The 18847-nt window shown below is 45.0% G+C and overlaps 1 protein-coding gene across 2 annotated transcripts in view; it reads right to left on the bottom strand.

The window, feature by feature from the left end:
• Positions 1-18847, bottom strand: part of VIT (vitrin) — a gene marked incomplete at both ends in the record, with an annotated part of 95572 nt that overhangs the window by 48744 nt on the left and 27981 nt on the right. For both annotated transcript variants that reach the window (XM_082641901.1, XM_082641902.1), the window contains 3 exons: positions 6500-6589; positions 11242-11375; positions 16621-16777. In XM_082641901.1, coding sequence (XP_082498027.1) covers positions 6500-6589; positions 11242-11375; positions 16621-16777 — 381 coding nt within the window. The remainder of the gene's footprint in view (positions 1-6499; positions 6590-11241; positions 11376-16620; positions 16778-18847) is intronic.

The raw sequence follows: 18847 nt of genomic DNA, 5'->3' as shown, positions 1-18847 counted from the left end.
TGCTCCATCTCCATGTGGCCTTCTCCTCTGTGTGGGTCAAATCTCCCTCTGCCTCCCTATTTTTTTATTTTTTGCAATACGCGGGCCTCTCACTGCTGTGGCCTCTCCCATTGCGGAGCACAGGCTCTGGACGCACAGGCTCAGCGGCCATGGCTCACGGGCCCAGCTGCTCTGCGGCATGTGGGATCCTCCCGGACCGGGGCACGAACCCGCGTCCCCTGCATCGGCAGGCGGACCCCCAACCACTGCGCCACCAGGGAAGCCCTGCCTCCCTCTTTTAAGGATACGTGTGATTGTATTTAGTCTCCTCCACAACCCTGCCCCCAGACAATCCTGGATAACCTCCCCATCGAAAGATCCTTAATCACACCAGCAAAGCCCCCCTGCCTTCCTCCCCATTCCCCTTTTTTGCTGTATAAGAAAACATTCACAGGTTCCAGGGATTAGGACATGGATATGTTTTCGGGGCTCGTTTTTCAGCCTATGACAGCATCCCAGCTCTAGCCTTAACTCTGCTTAGGGATGAAGCGTCTTTGGTCACAGAGCAGCAGGCCGGGGTGGGGGATAGCATCTGAGATAGAAGGAGCTGCACTCTTCCTGGGAACCACCAAACCTCCTCTTTGACATTGAACAGCATGCTGGGCAGTGTCAGACCACAGCCCTGCCCAGCCATGCAGACAAATGTGAGGTGGCCTCAGGTGTTTGGACCCACTGCTCAGCACTGGCACCTGCTCATTTCCCCACCCTGACGCTATTACCTCCTGTGGGAGAGCAGGTCAGCACACAGCGCCCTGGGATTGGGTTGGAGTTGGGCCACCCTGTCTGCTCTTGCAGGCATTAGCCCGGCAAGGCAGGAAGTGCATCCCTCATTTACCCTGATGTTTGCTAACAGTTGGTTGCCTTTAAAGCCACCTGGAGACTGTGCCAGACAGATTGCTAAAGAGCTGGCAGCGGCCTCGGGGGTTCAGCCAGTCTTCACGCCATCCTTGGGCAAAGCTAGTGTGATTTATGACATTTCCATTACTCTAAAGGAATTGAGCTTTCATAACAAGTCCTAGGGAAGTTTCTAATTTCTCTAAGGTACTTTTCTGTTATACCCTCTGGTAAATGCTACCAGGCAGTAATGCCTCTTTAGGGAGATGCAAGCCCAGGTTCATACAGGGAAAAGCCATTTAATAGAATCACTTGTATATTTTATGAAATAGGATATAATTACTAACTTGGAGAGAAATATATAAATAAACTGACAGTACGTTTTACTTGCAAAGTATTGATTAAACCACAATAATTAAAAATAAAACTTCTACTGGGAAATAGTCAATATTTTTGCCACCTTATACTCATTGGCTATGGAGGATCTGGATTATCTTTTTCTCACACCATTGGCTAATTGTGAGGTTTCTGAACCCCCCCAGTTTGCCTTTGCTGGTATTGCTTTGCTAGAGAGCAGATTAAATATCCTGAGGGCAGCCATTTATGTTACTTGCATAGAACACATGCTTTCAAGCACATCTTAAATTCAACCGACAGAGCCAAATCCCTGGTCTTCCACTATCTTCCACACAAGACCTAGCCGTTTTCGCCTGCTCTCCTTCACAGAATATAACTGTCTTTAAGAGGGAAATAGAGAAGATACTCTACCCCAGTGCTTCCAGTTCCTTGCTGAGCATAATGCCTGATGTGACCCAAAGTGAATTCTTCACGGGACCAGGTTCTTTTTGAGCAATTTGAAATAAAACCACCAGAATAGTTTCTTCGTACAACCTCAGATACATGGAAGTTTGGTGTTTTTTCAACGATTTTCGTGGGAAAACATTTCAAAACTTCCCTTAGACTCTTAGCCTATTACTCTTTGGACAAGGCCAAGAACAGCTCCAGACAACCACCTTCTCAACAGCACCAAGAGGGCCTCCCAGCTTCCTACACCTGGTCATCATTAGCATCACAGTGGAGGTGATCCAGGGCCCTATTCACAGAGGTTCTGATTCACTGATCTGGGCTGGGCCTTTGAAATCTGATTTGAGAACCACAGCCAGCACCAGGCTGGAGTCTTGGCTCCAGCCTTCACCTGGCCACTAGGCTTTCTTCAGCTTTCTGAGCCTGACTCCCTTTGCTGGAAAATGGGGATGGTCAGACCTACTTGGGGGACTGTTGTCACAGGTAGAGATCATGTCTGTAAGGGGGCCACACAGTGCTTGGCACATGGTAGGCCTTCGATAAATGACAGCTGCTGACATCATCGTGATATGCCTCCCTCTCCCCCAGTAGAAAACAGGGCTTTCAGTAGGTGTCAAATGTGAGGTGACTGAAGGAAATTGAAACCAGTTTAGCAGCAACACCTTGGGGTCAGAGCGACAGGGAAGGATTTGGCTCTTCCCATGAGAACTTACAACATGCTTCAGGGTTCTACATGAGGGCAGGAAACTTACTATTCACTGAGCATCTACTATGCACCTCTTTTACAGAAGCATTCACATGTGATATTAATCACAGTCCTGAAAGTGATCCAACTATTCCCATTTTTAAGACAAGGGACAGATTCTCCAAGAGGTCAAGAAACGAGTCTCAGGTCACATGGACAGCAGGTAGTGGAGCCAGGATTTGGACCCACATTTGTTTGATGCCAAGTTCCATACTTTTTCCCACAAAAGGGCAACAAAGTAGAAGTCATGAGTCACTTCAAGATTCCTGAATGGGGTTCCCCTCAGAGGGTTGCCTGAGGTCTCCAGAGTTCTGGTGGAAGTAATCTTACTCCCAAGACAGGGTGAAGGGGTGGCCTTGAAGGGTGTTCGCAGTGAGGGCAGAAGGTCTCTGAACAGTCAAACTTATTACAATAAACTTGGGCTTGATTTTCTTCCAGGGCAAGGCCTGACCAAGGGGAGTCAGGAGGGGGTTTTCTTGACACTCTTGCTCAGCAAGAGTAAAGATTTTCTTTCCCTTCCCTTGTTGCGGTGCCGGCCATGTGCCTTCTCAGCTTTGGGGGAACTTCTACAAACCGACACTTACCTGTTTTTATTGAGTGCAGAGTAGCTTGAGACTCCAGCCGAATACCAGCTGCCTGTGTAATGGTTGCTAACTGCCTTGGGAACAGCGTTTAAATCTCAGGAATGTGTTTTCTCAGCAGGAGCTGCACACGGCAAAGCAAGATGCATCCCTATTTTGTGAGTGAGATAATTTCCCATGAAATAGGGTTGCTATGCTTTGGGGGGGTCGTCCTAACCCGATTTACCTGTTCACTCACATTCTTGGAGAGATCAGGAAGCGTCTTGCAGGGGCATGCTGGGACCTGAGTGGCTGCTGGCCCTCACATCTTCATTTCTTCTGCTTCCTTCCATTTCTAAAGGAATTTTATCACTGAAGGAAGAGTAGCAACAAAGGGGACCACCCTTTTATGGTTCTCGTTGGAAGTTTTTATTTGAATTGGTGAAACTCACTCCATGGTGGGACTGTCACTTGAAAGAGAGGTTCCTCTAATCTTGAAGCTGGATGAGACTCCAGTATCCCTTTTATGTTGGAATCCTTATAGCTGAGCTCAGAGTCTGCCGCAGAGCAGGTGCTCACTACATGGTTATTGAATGAGTGAGTGAATGAATGAACTTAATTTTTCAGACTCTGACAACCATGAATAATCTTGTGATAGGAGGCTGATAGTGATACATGGTGATGGTGTCATCGAAGATGGAGATGTTTTGGTAGAGGGGACAGATGACAGCAGCAATGCCTGATGTTCCGGCTATGGCTTTTGCTAATTTTAAATGTACGTAGCAGCATGGGAATTCCCTGGCAGTCCAGTGGTTAGGACTCTGTGCATTCACTGCTGAGGGCCCGGGTTCAATCCCTGGTCGGGGAACTAAGATCCCACAAGCCGAGCAGCGTGACCAAAAAATATAAAATAAAATAAAATAAAATAAACAAAATAAAATGAAATAAAATAAAATAAAAATAAAATACGTGGCAGCAAAGTGTGAGAAGGCACCCTGTCTCCTCCTGGCCGTCAGTGAGTCAGGCCTGCTGGGGTGGGCAGTGCTAAGCTGGACCATGGTGCCTGGGGCAGAGAGAGAAGTTTTGAACACGATCTCTGCTATGGAGGACGTAGAAGTCAATGGATTTTATCAACTAAGTCGTCATTTGGCTGTAGTTGTCTTCTCTCCCCTCCACCCACTCTCCCTTCAACTTGACCTGCTTCGAGAGGATGCGATCAGATTTTGAGTGCTGTAGGGGCTGGTCGGAGTGGGGCCCTTGGGCAGGGGCTGAACCTTATCTGAAACGGGGGTGACCCGGCACCCTGCCTCAGGGTCACTGTGTAGGACAGGTGTCTGACACAGAGAAAGCACTTGCTGACTGATGGCTACAGTCACAGGAGGTTGTGCAGCACTCTTCCTGTTGCCCAGATTCTGGCTACGACTAAAGTCAGAGGGCCCCAGTCCCCCTTTCTGCATGAGGAGAGGTGCCACTGAACTTCCTATGGGTGGGGCTGTCCCAGCAGAACCTGCACCATCACCAACCCCACCCGACCCAGGCTCGTCAGCAGAAGGACAGGACCAGAAGAGGGGGAAGGGTCCGAGGCCACCTCTGGGGGAGAGCAGTGTTCAGGGTAAGAGGATATTCCCTTCCTTCATTCACGCTTTGTCCTCCCCAAGCCAGACGAAGGGACTTCAAGAGAATCTCTCATCAAGACCACGGGCCCTGCGGGGTGCGGGTTGGGGAGCGGGGACAGGCCCCCGTTTCCCGCTGGCCTTTCTGAGCTGCAGCACCGACAGGCTCACCTGGTGCACTGCAGGAGCGGAGCTCAAAGAGGAAGTCTGGGAGTGTATTCTGGGAGTCGAGAAGTATTCTCCCTCTCACGGGAAAAACAGGGAGTGCTTGGCATGTGGTTCCTGAAGCTGGAGGGCTTCCTTGAACATGGGGTCTGTTCCTGAAGTGGGGAAGGGTGCTGCTGGAGGGGCTCAGGAGGCCAAAGGTGAGGCGAGATAGGACAAGAAAGGCGACCAACCTCATCCCCTCCTCAGGTCCCAAAAGGGAAGAGGAGAACCCCAGCCACTCCTGTGACTCTATGTGAAGGTGCTACTGCCAATGGATGGGGCCCCTAACTCAGAGAAAGAGACAGGGCCAGGAAACAGTGGAGCACTGCCCCCAGCTCCAGATACCCACACACAAAACCTGCTGAGAAATCACTGAGAGCTTGGACGAGACAACCGAGAGAGCAGGGACACTCTCCCTCCACCAACTGGCCAGCCACTTAAGGAAACCTCTGTGCCCTAGTCCTCTTCCCCGGCCCACACCAGAAGAGGACAGGTGACATCTCAGAAATGGTCCACAGGGCACCACCACCCGCTGCCAGCTTGTGGGCGGGGTTACAGAACAGGTGGTTCCTTGCAATAAAACAAACAAACAAACAAAAACAGGTCTAGATTACTGGAATAATTAAGAAGTCATTAAAGATATAGTTGGAGAGGAACTGGGGTGGAAAAATGAAAAACATTCCCTATTTGAATGCTAAGGTACCTCAAATCAGGATTCTTTATATACACTGAAATTAGCATAAGAAAACATAGGATAATGGTGTAGAGAGGGGTTTCTGAAGCTGGATTGTCCGGATCTGATTCTAAGCTCTGCTACTTACTTGCTGTGTGGCAAAGGGCAAGTTACTAAACTTCTCTGGTGCTGCATTTTCCTCAAACTGTAAATTAGGGCTAAGAGCAGTACATACCCATGGTATTGTTGGGATGAATAAATATAATAATCAGATAAAACTCTTGGAACAGTGCCTGGCACACAGCGAAAGCTCAATAAATGCTAGCTTTTATTGCCTATTCTTAAACCATATTCACCTTAAGCACATGAACAAAATCAGCTAGCTCTTCAACTTTCTGGAAGTAATGTTAAATCCCACCATAAAACAACTCACAGCTTCTCTTTGTGTGAGAAATCAAAGCATACCTTCCCCCAGAAAAGACAATAATGCATAGTATAGTTCTTGCTTTCACACAGAAACCTAGAAAAAGGTATTTTCCTGTCCTGAGTTTTACTGTACCCCCTTGGTGATTCACAGGAAGCTGGGAGGGTACAACCTCACAGATTGTATTTTTGGCTTGGGTGGTTGAGATGAGCTGCTTGCTGCTATCACATAAGCCACATCATCCTCTTTGCTTCCCTCCATTTCATATGTAAGTAGAGACAGTCTTTTCCCTTTCAGCTGCCAGGGAACATTTCCACACAGAATGTCATGTCATCTTCTAAAGTAACTATACAGTAAAATTCAGGGCAACAGTCATTCTGAATGAAAATGACACAAACTCAGAGATAATCTCAGAAGTGCAAAACAAAAAATAAAGCCTCACTCTTCAGCACATTGACTTCTGTGCCCATGTTCCTGGCATCTGTTAAAATATTACTGGAGTCAGCGGAGCTTGACCGGTTAAGTTGCTAATTTTTATCCTATCTCCTAAAACACAATATTGCCTGTTTACAAAATCAGAAGATTTAAATGAAATCACACCTGGACACTTGCCTGCTTTGGCAGCTGGGCTTTTAGATGATGAATATGTAAGAGATGATGGGTAGGTTACACCCTTTTGGGGTTTACCTTCTGCAAAAAAAAAAAAAAAAAAAAAGGAAAAAACCGCAATGATTTATTTCTAGAGCTAGAGGTTTTAGATGGTTGCATTCTGTTAAGTTGACTCCCTCCTGCTGATTTGTTTCTCTTGAGTTCAATGAAATCAGTCAGTCTCCACACCCCTCTCCCTTGCTGAATTGTTGATTACAATGAGAAAGTCAAGTGGCATTATGTTTTCCTGTATCACCTATGTTTTATTAATATTATAAAGGAGGCAATAAAACCTCCATCAGAATTAACAAGAGCAACACTTATTTTACCCTTGAAGATGTGAACTGGAAGTGAAGTTTTCATATAGGGACTTTCTGAATGTTGAATCAGGTCAGTAGATGAATGGAAAAACCCTCCCCACGTTCTTTTCTTGGTTGCTGAGAGCTCTGGCCATCGGCTGGCTATACGTGAACAGCAACCTCTCACTTCCACAGACCCCGTGGGACCCATTTGAATTCCATGGCACTAGAGAAACTTGTAAGTAGGTAAATAGAGATCGGCCTTGAAAATGACCATTTGTTGTCCACCCAGGGAGTGAAAGTTTAGATACCAGGCGAGGAGAAGGAATGCTAATATGTATCAGGGAAACCACGGAGGCATAAAGAAGAAAAATGATCAGGGCAGGGGAGGCAAGCCACAAGCCTGGTGTGACTGAACGTGCCTGAGAAGGCTGCAGTCCGCAGTCCTCCTCTGCCAGGGAATGCGGCTTGAAATTCCACCAAGGAGCTTCATTCCACACGAAATGGAAAGTGCCACTAGAATGTAGAAGCCCCCCCCGCCCCCGGCAGGTAATTTGTCTCACTTGGTGGCTGTTAAATCCCCAGGGCCTGGAGCAGTGTCTGGGATGTAGTAGATGCTCAATAAGAATAACAGTGGAATTATCTTAGTGCTTAGATCTCTGTTAAAATTTAAATGCTCTTGGGAGGGGTCTCACCTGTTTTTCGATATTTACACCTGATAATGAAAGCATTTTAAACTCTCAACCTGAGGGAATATTTTTATAGGATGGGCCAGGGGAGGAGAGGTGAGGAGTGTCAAATGGGAGGTGGGAGGTGGAACACAATCTAGTGCCCGATTTCACCAAAGGTCCTCCTGGCACAAGGGACTGCAAGAATCATGAGGCAGACAGAATAACAGGGTCTCAGGAGGGGCTTGGGATTGGGAGCAAGAAAATCTAGGTTTCCCTTTCTGTTTTACCATTCATTAACTGCCTCAATCTCTGAGACTCTGGGTTTTTTTGGGGTTTTTTTGTTTTTTAATTCAGAAAATATGGATGATGATGTAGACCAACTTACCATACAAAGTTGTAGGGATCTAAAGGAAAAAAAGCAGTTAAGAAGTTTTGGAACTATGTATCACCACAGAGATGCAAAGAAGTTATTCTGGTGTTACCTATAAATGTCACTCCAGGTTGGGGCTCATGGGAGTTACTTCACCCCACAAAAGCCACCTGGGAGCAGGGCTGCGCACCTGCATGTCCTCGCCCTGGGCCGGCCCTGCTCCAGGTGGACAGTGAGTGAGGTTATTTCAGACCCAAGGAGGGCACCTTGGCTGTGGGCCTCACTTTATCCACAGCGCGCGCCGCAGAGACACCGGATCGCTCAGCTTCCTATTCTTCTCGCATCTAAAATCCTATGGTTCTCTCTGTTTCTATTCAGAAGGAAAAGGAGCCTGAGCTCAGTCTTCTGCAATGTGGATCAGGGGACAAATGGGCACCATTAGGAGGTCCTTGCTGGACCTTTCCCACCCCTGAACTATGGAAAGATTGTGCTGAACAAAAACACACCTCCCCTCTCCTGCCCCCTCCCAGCCCGCCAAAGTGAATTAATTAAAGACGCATAGCAACATGTGAAAAGTGGAAATAAAAGCCTAGAGAAAAGTCATGGAGGCATCAGAGCCTTCAGAGAAGGACTCTGACACGATCCACCAAAACTTATTGGCCAGAAGCCTCTGGACAACGGAGAACCTGCCCTGTCCACCGCCAGCTGAGACCTGTAGCCAGCGCTGCACTCTCCTAACTCATCCATTGGAGACCCCTAGCCATTGCAGAAGCACATGTGTTTATTATCATTGGCAGAAAATGTTTCTGGTTAAATGTCACTAGGTTGAATGAGAAGACATGGAAGTTGAGATTTATAGGGAATAATCACAGCAGATTGATTTTCATTTAAAAAATCCAAAACATCTCTACTCTCATGGAATTAATTTTCCTTGTAAACCTCTGTTGGGATTCTTGGATTGCAGGCTAGGCAATAAAGATTGAAACCCTCTTATTTCGCCAGGAGCTACTTGGTAAACATCAATGTGGAGATTATACGTCTATGATTGGCAAATTTGTATTCTAGACCTTAGCATTTTTATATGGCCCCAGTTCTGAATGTTTTGTTCCAGGGCAAAGCTTGTGGTACCATGGTTGATAACCTCCCGTTATTTGACATAGTAACCAGTGTAATTTGAACCCTAGGTGTGCAGAATTCCACAGATAAGAGGAAACAGGGATTGCTTAAATAGAGAAGACTCTTAAAAGGTCTGATAGCAGTCCTATTAAAACTCTGATCAATGGATAGTAGAGGTTGGGACATGGGGTGTCTAAAGGTGCAAAAAACCCACCCAAATTGGAAGCCCTGATATATTATGAGACATTTCTCTTTCCCTTGCTTTAGTTGGTCTTCCGTAGGTACTTCTTTCTCAGGAGAGTCACATGGCTCCTGATTTTGTGGGGATGCCAGAAAGGTTTGCTAGAATATAGTTTAAAATCCTGCAGTGCCCCTTTGGAAAAGAAGGGAGATTCAAGGTCCAGTGTAGGGTAAGCATAAGGTGAGGATAGAATGTTGTGTTGTGCTCAAACGCTAATGAGGCATGTCAAAACCTGGAAGGGCTCCCACTGGCCAAACCTGGAAATTTTGAGCAACAGAAAGAATAATGATGATAATAGACTATAACACATTGTACTTTAAAAAAAACAATCTGTGAGTCCATAGTGGTACTTGAAAAAATAGTTGTGGAGAGAGATGGGAAAGCCCTCTTCCTTGTGTAATAACACTAGCTAATAAATGTGGAAGAAATGACAGAATTAGAACAAATATAATTTTGCAATTTCTGATTTAATTCTTGCTACAGCAAGGATCATCGATAGTTGTTAAAATCATTGGGTGAAATTTTGGAGGGAACAAGATATTCATGCTGTTTTGAAGTATCACCCTACAGGTTGCTATTAATTACAAAGTATCTTTACCATGAAGAGATATGGTAAAGTATCCAAGTAATCAAATTTAGCATCAGCGACAAATGGACACAATGATATTATGTGTCTCCTGATATGGCCATTTGTGATACTACACAATGGATATGCTATGATACCACCTATGTAGTATCCTTGACAAAATATTTAACCTGAATCCAACCATGAGGAAATAGCTGGACCTGTTTGTGGTCCAGACTGTGGGACATAGAACTAGATGACTGGCTGGGACTTCAAAAATGTCATCACTATTTATGACCAAAAAAGGAAGTGTGGTGGTAGACAGTTCTAGATAAAAGGAGACTAAATAGACATGACAACTAAATACCATGGATGATTTTTGATTGGATTGTAGATCCCCCCCCCCCAAAAAAGAAGAAATTACTGTGAAGAATATTTGGGGGATAGTTGGATACAACTGAATAAGAAATTTTTCTTATTATTTCATATTTATTAATATTTATTAATATTATTGTATCAGTGTTAATTTTTTAGATGTGGTACTGTGGTTATTTAGGAAAATGTTTTAGCTCTTACCTTATGTGTGCTGAAGTATTAAGGGATAAAGTGTCATCATGCCCACAGCTTATTTTCACACAGTTCAAACAAAATATAAATAGGTAGATAAAGCAAGTATAGCAAAATATTAACAATTGGTGAATCTGGGTGAAGAGAATATGGTATTCATTGTACTATTCTTTTAATTTTTCTGTAAATTTTAAAGTTTTCAAAATAAAAAGTTAGGTTGGGGAAATTCACAAAAATAAAAAGAGGGGAGCAGGCAGGTCATGATGATAGTACAAAGACCTTGGTTATCTTTTTACTGTGAAATAGCACAGCCATGAGTTCATTGATATTACCTCTTTGGAAGAAAGGAAAAAAAAAAAAGAGTGGAAATGATTATCTATAAAATCCTGTGGAGCCAGATAGTGAGAATGGACTAAACAGTGAACAGTGAAACAATTAATTAAAAAAAGAAATCTCAAATAAAATTGTAGCTCAGTGTTCTAAAAACCGGTCCCTATCTATCCATTTACCAGAATTCTCAAGGAATAAGCTTCCATAACTAATGGAGTAGTTCAAAAATCCAGTTATTAAATGTAATTCACTTAACTAAAAGTTTGATTGGACTTACTGATAGCTGCTGTGTGTTTAAAATGAGTAATTGGAGCCTTGTAATATTTCCAGACTTTGTAGTGATTTATCACTTTAATTATAATTCATTGTTTCATGATCTTAACTATCAGAAGAACTAATGCTTCAGATTTTTATGAAATGAGGTGGGCCATAAACTAAAACTAATGGCACACTGAAAAGAGCACATTTCATCCCGTGAGGTCACTTAACCGAAGTGCCAGTTGTAGGGCAGCATTTCTCCAGGGTGTGGGCATACCTGAGACGACAAAGGATTCTCTCCATCGTGGAAGGGATAATGATTGGACACCATTGGAGTAACTCCCTTTATAGCCAGACTGTCCAGCAACTTTCCGAACAAGTATTTTCCCTCCTGAATTATCGAGCACACCACTGTGAAGAGAAAAAAAAATTTTTTTTGAAGAAAGGACAGAAAAATATTGTTTGACATATAACAAACTTTGAAACCAGCCACCATCTTTATTTTTTTTCTTGTTCTACATGTTATACATTTTAAAAAGTTTATTGGAGTATAGTTTATTTACAGTGTTGTGTTAGTTTCAGGTGTACAGCATAGTGATTCAGTTACACATATACATATATTCATTCTTTTTCAGATTCTTTCCCTATATAGGTTATTACAGAATATTGAGTAGAGTTCCCTGTGCTATACAGTGGGTCCTTGTTGGTTATCTAATTTATATATAGTAGTGTGTATATGTTAATCCCAAGCTCTTGATTTATCCCTCTCCCCTTTGGTAACCATAAGTTTGCTTTCAAAATCTGTGAGTCTGTTTCTGTTTTATAAATAAGTTCATTTATATCATTAAAAAATTAGATTCCACATATGGATGATATGATATTTGTCTTTGTCTGACTTAGTTCACTTATGATAATCTCTAGGTCCATCCATGTTGCTGCAAATGGCATTATTTCATTCTTTTTTATGGCTGAGTAATATTCCATTGTATACGTGTACCACATCTTCTTTATCCACCCCTCTGTTGATGGACATTTAGGTTGCTTCCATGTCTTGGCTATTGTAAATAGTGCTGCAATGAACATTCTCTTTCTCAAGATTGCTTTGGCTATTTGGGGTCTTTTGTGTTTCCATACAAATTTAAAAAATTTTGTTCTAGTTCTGTGAAAAATGCCATTGGTAATTTGAAAGGGATTGCATTGAATCTGTAGATTGTCTTGGTGGTCTAGTCATTTTGACAATATTGATTCTTCCAATCCAAGAACATGGTATATCTTCCCATCTATTCATGTCGTTTTCGATTTCTTTCATCAGTGTCTTATAGTTTTCAGAGTACAGGCCTTTTGCCTCCTTAGGTGGGTTTATTCCTAGGTATTCTTTTTGATGCCATGGTAAATGGGATTGTTTCCTTAATTTCTCTTTCTGATCTTTCCTGATTAGTGTATAGGAAAGCAAGAGATTTCTGTGTATTAATTTTGTATCCTGCAATTTAACCAAATTCATTGATGAGCTCTAGTAGTTTTCTGGTAGCATCTTTAGGATTTTCTATGTATAGTATCATGTTATCTGCAAACAGTGACAGTTTTACTTCTTCCTTTCCAACTTGGATTCCTTTCATTTCTTTTTCCTCTCTGATTGCCATGGCTAGGACTTCCAGAACTATGTTGAATAAAACTGGTAAGAGTGAACATCCTTGTCTTGTTCCTGATCTTAGAGGGAATGCCTTCAGCTTTTCACCACTGAGAATGATATTAGCTGTGGGTTTGTCATATATGGCCTTTATTATGTTGAGGTAAGTTCCCTCTCTGCCCACTTTCTGGAGAATTTTTATCATAAATGGGTGCTGAATTTTGTCATCAATTTTCTGCATCTATTGAGATGATCATATGGTTTTATTCTTCAGTATGTTAATGTGGTGTATCACACTGATTGATTTACAGATATTGAAGAATTCTTGCATCCCTGGGATAAATCCCGCTTGATCATGGTGGATGATCTTTTTAATGTATTGTTGGATTTGGTTTGCTAGTATTTTGTTGAGTATTTTTGCATCTATGTTTATCAGAGATATTCAGCCACCATCTTTATTTAGAGATAGGAAAGCAGGGAGAGTAAGAAAACCTTCACCTTGACCTGCAGCCCAACCCCCAAGAACGATGCTTCCATCACATGGCTTGGCATCTGACTTCCCACGTTCGATGTCCTTCTCTTTCGTATTACAGGACCTGACCATGCCTCAAATTTCTTTTCTTTCTTTTTTTTTTTTTTTGGTACACGGGCCTCTCACTGCTGTGGCCTCTCCTGTTGTGGAGCACAGGTTCCGGACGCGCAGGCTCAGCGGCCATGGCTCACGGGCCCAGCCGCTCCGCGGCATATGGGATCTTCCCGGACCGGGGCACAAACCCGTGTGCCCTGCATTGGCAGGCGGACTCTCAACCACTGAGCCACCAGGGAAGCCCCTTTTCTTTGGTTTCTTAATTCCTACTAGTTCTTCCTGAAGTAAAACCTTTTTCCTTACAATTTCCAATTTGGTTTTGTGACATCACAGAACGACTCCAACTATTTCAAAAGGTGGTACCTTTTTAAAAGCAAGTTATTCCTTTTATTTTGGGCTAGGGAACAAAGGTGTGTAGCTAAATTAAACTCATTTAAAAGAGTCCCCAAAGGCTGGAAATTGTTTCTTTAATTTCTAGGATTTTGAAGGGTTTAGATCCTGATGTGATAGTAACTGACATATCTACCTCTTTGCCTCCATTGAAGCAGGGGCTCCAGTATGTCACTTCCTTGCCCCAGAGCCTAACACGGCTCCCTTGGGTAGCTGTAATTTACAGCACAGGGGAGCTAAAAATGTCCTTAGATTTGTTCCCATCAACACCCTTCCTTCCCTACAGGAATGAGCGTTGCCATTTCCTGCCCTCCCACCTTCATGGTGAGTCAACAACTTTCAACACTCAACTTCCCAACAACTTGGAAAGAAAGTGGTAATAATACTTGACATGTAAAGCCCTTAATTGCTTTAGAATCATCCCCGCTAATGGATCTCACTGAGTTCTCCTAGCAAACCTACTGGCTGTGGAGCAGAGGGAATGCTGTTATTCCCACTTCACAGAGACAGGCTTAGACAGGTCGAGGGACTCACTGCAGATTTTGTAACTTCTAAATTGCAAGGTAGGGCTTTGAACCCAGGTCTAAATGACCTGGAATCCTGGGTTTGCCCCACTTAGTCACAGTTGCCTCTCAGGGTTCAAAAGCCATGGGCATCTCCCAAAACCAAGTCCTCATTCCTCCATCATGTCTTTGCAACCCTGCCTGCCCTTCTCCAGGCAGCTCTCAGTCAGGGCCCCTCACTTCTCCCAGCTGCAGCCAGGCTGGCCTCTTCTCTCCTGATGGCCCACTTGATTCCCACTCCTGTGGCTCTGTTCATGCTGTTCTTTGCTCTGGAGAACCTGTGCCTTCTCTCCAACACCTCCTTCTCCATGACTTTGCCATGCCCCTTCCCAACAATGCCTTCGAATCTTGTCTTTCCATGGAGACTCTGATTTTATTTGGTCTTGTGCTACTTCCTAAAAATTCCTTGAGTTAACTTTGTCTCCCAACTAGATTAGAAATTTTGTTATGGGAAGACGGTGTTTTTGCTTCTGCATTAGAAGGCCTGTTGGTGTGCGGACACCACTCATGCTGGCTTGGGAAAGCCAGTTATTAGGCTTCAGGATTGTGCCGGTTCATTTCACAATGGTAGTTTGAAATCAGCCACAGTGGGAGTATTTATACTGCAGATGTTGGTAAATCAATACCCCCCAGCGCTCCATTTAGGAGGGCTGGTTGGTGAACCTTTACCACCACACCACTGGCATAGGCTGAAAATTCAGATTAGTTTTTAAAAAATTACCCCGATTATCCCATGGTCCCTAACTGATAAGTGGGGGAAACAGAAATAGCTCTTATCTTTTTATTCCCCCCCTGGAGAAATTATTCTGCCCCTGGATTTATATTCCATTGTATTGAGGAAATGTCCATGCACTCATTCTTGTTTAAAAGTCAGAAGCGCTGTAGCTGCCACTCAGAGTGGAAAGAGGGGTTGAGCTTCCTTTTTCTCAGGCTGTTTAAAGGGAATGGGGTGGGCCCGGGGGGTTCTCAGGCTGGACGGGGAGGCTGAGATCCCTTGTGACAGTTATATAAGACCCAAAACCCAGACTTCGGGAAAGGCACGGAAACAGAACTCTTGTCTTCTCATGAGATTTTCCTGTTTCAGAAGAGAGTGATGCCTTATCTTGTGAGTGGACTTCACTGGAGGCCGTGCACGTTCTCAGACATTGTCCTAGAGGAGGGCAGATCCTGGGGCAGTCAGTGGTTTATCAACTCCAGGAGGCGACAGAAATCGCAGGGGAGGAATGCACCGGACGCTTGTTCACCACAGGAGATACCAGAGGAGGGAGAGAGCCTGAAAGGCTGTGGTTGTACTTATGAAGCAGATGGGGGCTCAGAGCCATGGTAGTTTGGAGAATTTATATAAATGCAACCTCATGTGTACCCTCATTGAGGTGGAGGCCCTTCATATATATTCTCTCAAAGAACAAAACCAGTTCCACTCCTTTGCATTCCTCAGACACCCTGCATGATGCTGAACACGGCTTTGAGGTTCACCTCCTCCCTGACCCTGGCACCAGGGCACTGGGATAATCTGAGGGTCAGCTTCGTGGCTCAGAGAAAAGGGACTGCCCACAACGAGGCCAGGTTTTGAATGGCTGCCATTCTCAAGGTGGGCGTCTGGTCAGAAAGCCATGCTCTGCATGGAGATGGCCTCTTCATTGTCCCATCTCAGAGAACTCTCCCCTCTCTCCAGGCCTTGGTCCCACTTTAAACACAGAAATTAGTTCAGGATAAGACTGAGCCAAAATATGATGCCTCAAATATGTTCATTATCCCTTTGGTTTGAAAGAATCAAGGGGATCACTCATAATAAGGGATCTGATTGTCATACTTTGTACGAAATTTAAATCCTTTAAGCTAAATCTGAATTTCTAAACCAAAGTGTGCTCTCTCCAGTTTCCCAGGTCTGACTGCAGGGGACTCTGGCAGGACAGTGATGGGAGGTCCTTCACACATTTTCCACTCTATTCTCTGTCTTAAATCCTGCCTTCTAAAAACAGACTCCGGGCTTCCCTGGTGGCGCAGTGGTTCAGAGTCCGCCTGCCGATGCAGGGGACACGGGTTCGTGCCCCAGTCCGAGAGGATCCCACATGCCGCGGAGCGGCTGGGCGCGTGAGCCATGGCTGCTGAGCCTGTGCATCTGGAGCCTGTGCTCCACAACGGGAGAGGCCACAACAGTGAGAGGCCCGCATACGAAAAAAAAAAAAAAGCTTTACATCATCAAGAACTTTGGTTTCCTCATTATGAACACAAAAGAGTAGGATTCTCCCTCCCACCCCCACCCATTAAGGTGTAAAGAGAAGTCAGCCCTCCTTTCTAGAGAGATCTGAAAGGAGATCCAGGACCACGCGCAGATTCTGGGTCGTCCCATGGGATAGGGCTGCCAGACAAAATACAGGATGCTCCATTAAGTTTGTTTGTTCTTGCTTGCTAATCAGACAACCCTGCACCGCTGGCTCCCTGCCCACACCCTGACTGCTTGTGCTTAAGGAGCTCAGCGCTACCCACCTGTGAACCGCAGCAGCACACACGCTGGAGTAGGATGCATAGACGTCAGTGCCATAAACGTGGTACCTGGGGTCTTGGCATCCTGCTGGACATTTCACAATGAACTCGGGATTGATTATCTTTCCAGCTCTCACATCACAGTTGATCTGAGGCACAGCTGGGGATGCAAAATGAGGTCAAGATTACACCTTGTGGTATCAGCTTATATATGGGGTGACTGTTAGGTCATAACTGTTCATTTACTTAATCTCTAAAAGCCAGAGCCTGAGCTGACCCTGGATCCCCTCCGTATAATGAAAGCAATGAGGTAATTAGGACATTCCTCAGACCAAAAAAGCAATCACCATCCACTGCACTTAACCTGCTGAGAGCAAGAACAAGAGGCTCATTCCTGTGCTTATTCGAACAATTCATTGAAGAAGAGAACGCTGGGAAAAGACCTGCCTCCAGTGGTCAGAAATGTCAGCCTGAGTCCACAATTAGAGAATACTGGGTTTTCAGATGCTCTGGAGCTAGCCCAGGAAAAGAGGAAACGCTCAGAAAACCTCGCAGGAGGAAGAAAGGTATTGGAAAGGGCAAGCGAGAGAGCATGGGCCTTGCGTCGGGACCAGCCAGGACAAGGTGGGCTGCTGCAGCAGAGGCCCTGGGCTGGAGCCTGCAGGGAGCGTGGGGATGGGCAGGGCTGGGCCAGGTGAAGGAGGCTTGAGTGCTTGTGTTCTGTGCGGGAGGTGGAAGGTTTTTGGACAGGGGAGATAGATAATGAAAGTGATCTTTTGTCTCGGTCCTAGAGGCTGGGTCCTAGCTCCAGGGTCGAGATGGGAGTGATCTTTGCTCCTCTGCCTCCACACTCGGTGGAAAGCTGGGGACTGCCCTGCTAGGCAGCCAGGGGAAGCTCATTCATTCTGTCCTGCCTCCTCTCCGGCTTGGTGACGCCATTGACAGGCTAGCAGTATCGACTAGGCAAGGCTGCTGGAGCCCGAAGCTTGCTTAGGCATGAGACAGTGTAGATGCTCCAGTGGCAGTACCTAAAAGCGGGTGTGGCTGCATCTTCCCTGAAAAAAATTTCCCTTGAAAACTCCTGAATGAAAAGGTCTCCTAGAGGATCTTATATTGATGCCTGGGAGCCAGGAATAGATTCTCTAGAAGGGACTCTGAAACATAAGCACTATTCAAAGAGTAAGCAGGCTCTGGAGGGATCTGGAAACCACCAGAAGGGAGGGCTGCCTGGCAGAGATGGGGTGTTTGGCCATAAGAAGGCGAGCATTTGGAGGCAAATATAGCTGTTTCACAAGTAGGACTGTCGTGTGCTATGACATCAGAAGACTGAGCTAGAACTAAGGGGGAGATTTTCTACGGAGGCATTTTTTGCCAAAAAGAACTTTCTAGTAAATGAAGTTGCCCTTGAAGGAAGGGGCTGGAAGTATGCAAGCAGGGACTGAACAGTTGAAGAGGGGATGTCTCCACTGGGTGGGAGGTAGAAAGCAAGCCCCGCCCAGTGGTAAGAGTCTGTGATTACAAACATGGATTCAGGATCTCTGCCAGGCCACCCATCCTCTAACTGGGTTACTGAGATGTTCTCAGAGTTGTTAACAGCTTCCAGCTGTATCCAAAATGCACTTTTTTTTTTTTTAACCCTTATGTATCTGAATGGAGCAGAATTGCATTTCATTCAGACTGGAGAGAGAACTAAAGTTAGAACTCCTGCTCTTTTCCTAAACACCCCTCCCAGACAATCTTGGTCATGCAGGGCTGGGCCAGCATGGAAGTCCTTCTCCTGGGAGCCCGGGGGCTGAGTGTGATCACAGGCTAAAACAATTTGTGGTCCGCATTGAGGAGGGAAGCGCCGCGCTTAAAATGGTTTTGTGGTTTCGTCCTTCCCACCACAGGCTGCTTCCTCTCCAAAGTTATTTTCTTTTTATCTTTCATTCTTTTAAACCCTGATACTCAAGGCTGCATTGACTATTTTGAGTCTTGGATTATTGTTCTAAAAGGCCAATTTTGGGACTGAAGATGCCTGTGTAGTCTCTCCTTAAATTAGTTAGTTGTTGGATCACTGGGTGTAACTAAATGCTTTCAGCTCTCCTCCCTTCCACAGATCACTGCCCCACTCCCGAAGGCATCTCCTCCCTTAGATGTAAAGAAAATGGAAGCGTTCCTTCTCAGCTCTTAGTTACATGAAAAAGGAAGTGACGAGCTCTGTGACCTGGGATTCAATTTGGATGTGACT

The sequence above is a fragment of the Mesoplodon mirus genome, assembly GCF_964341445.2.
Source record: "Mesoplodon mirus genome assembly, chromosome: 14".
Taxonomy (NCBI): domain Eukaryota; kingdom Metazoa; phylum Chordata; class Mammalia; order Artiodactyla; family Ziphiidae; genus Mesoplodon; species Mesoplodon mirus.
This window is presented reverse-complemented; position numbering and strand designations above follow the sequence as displayed.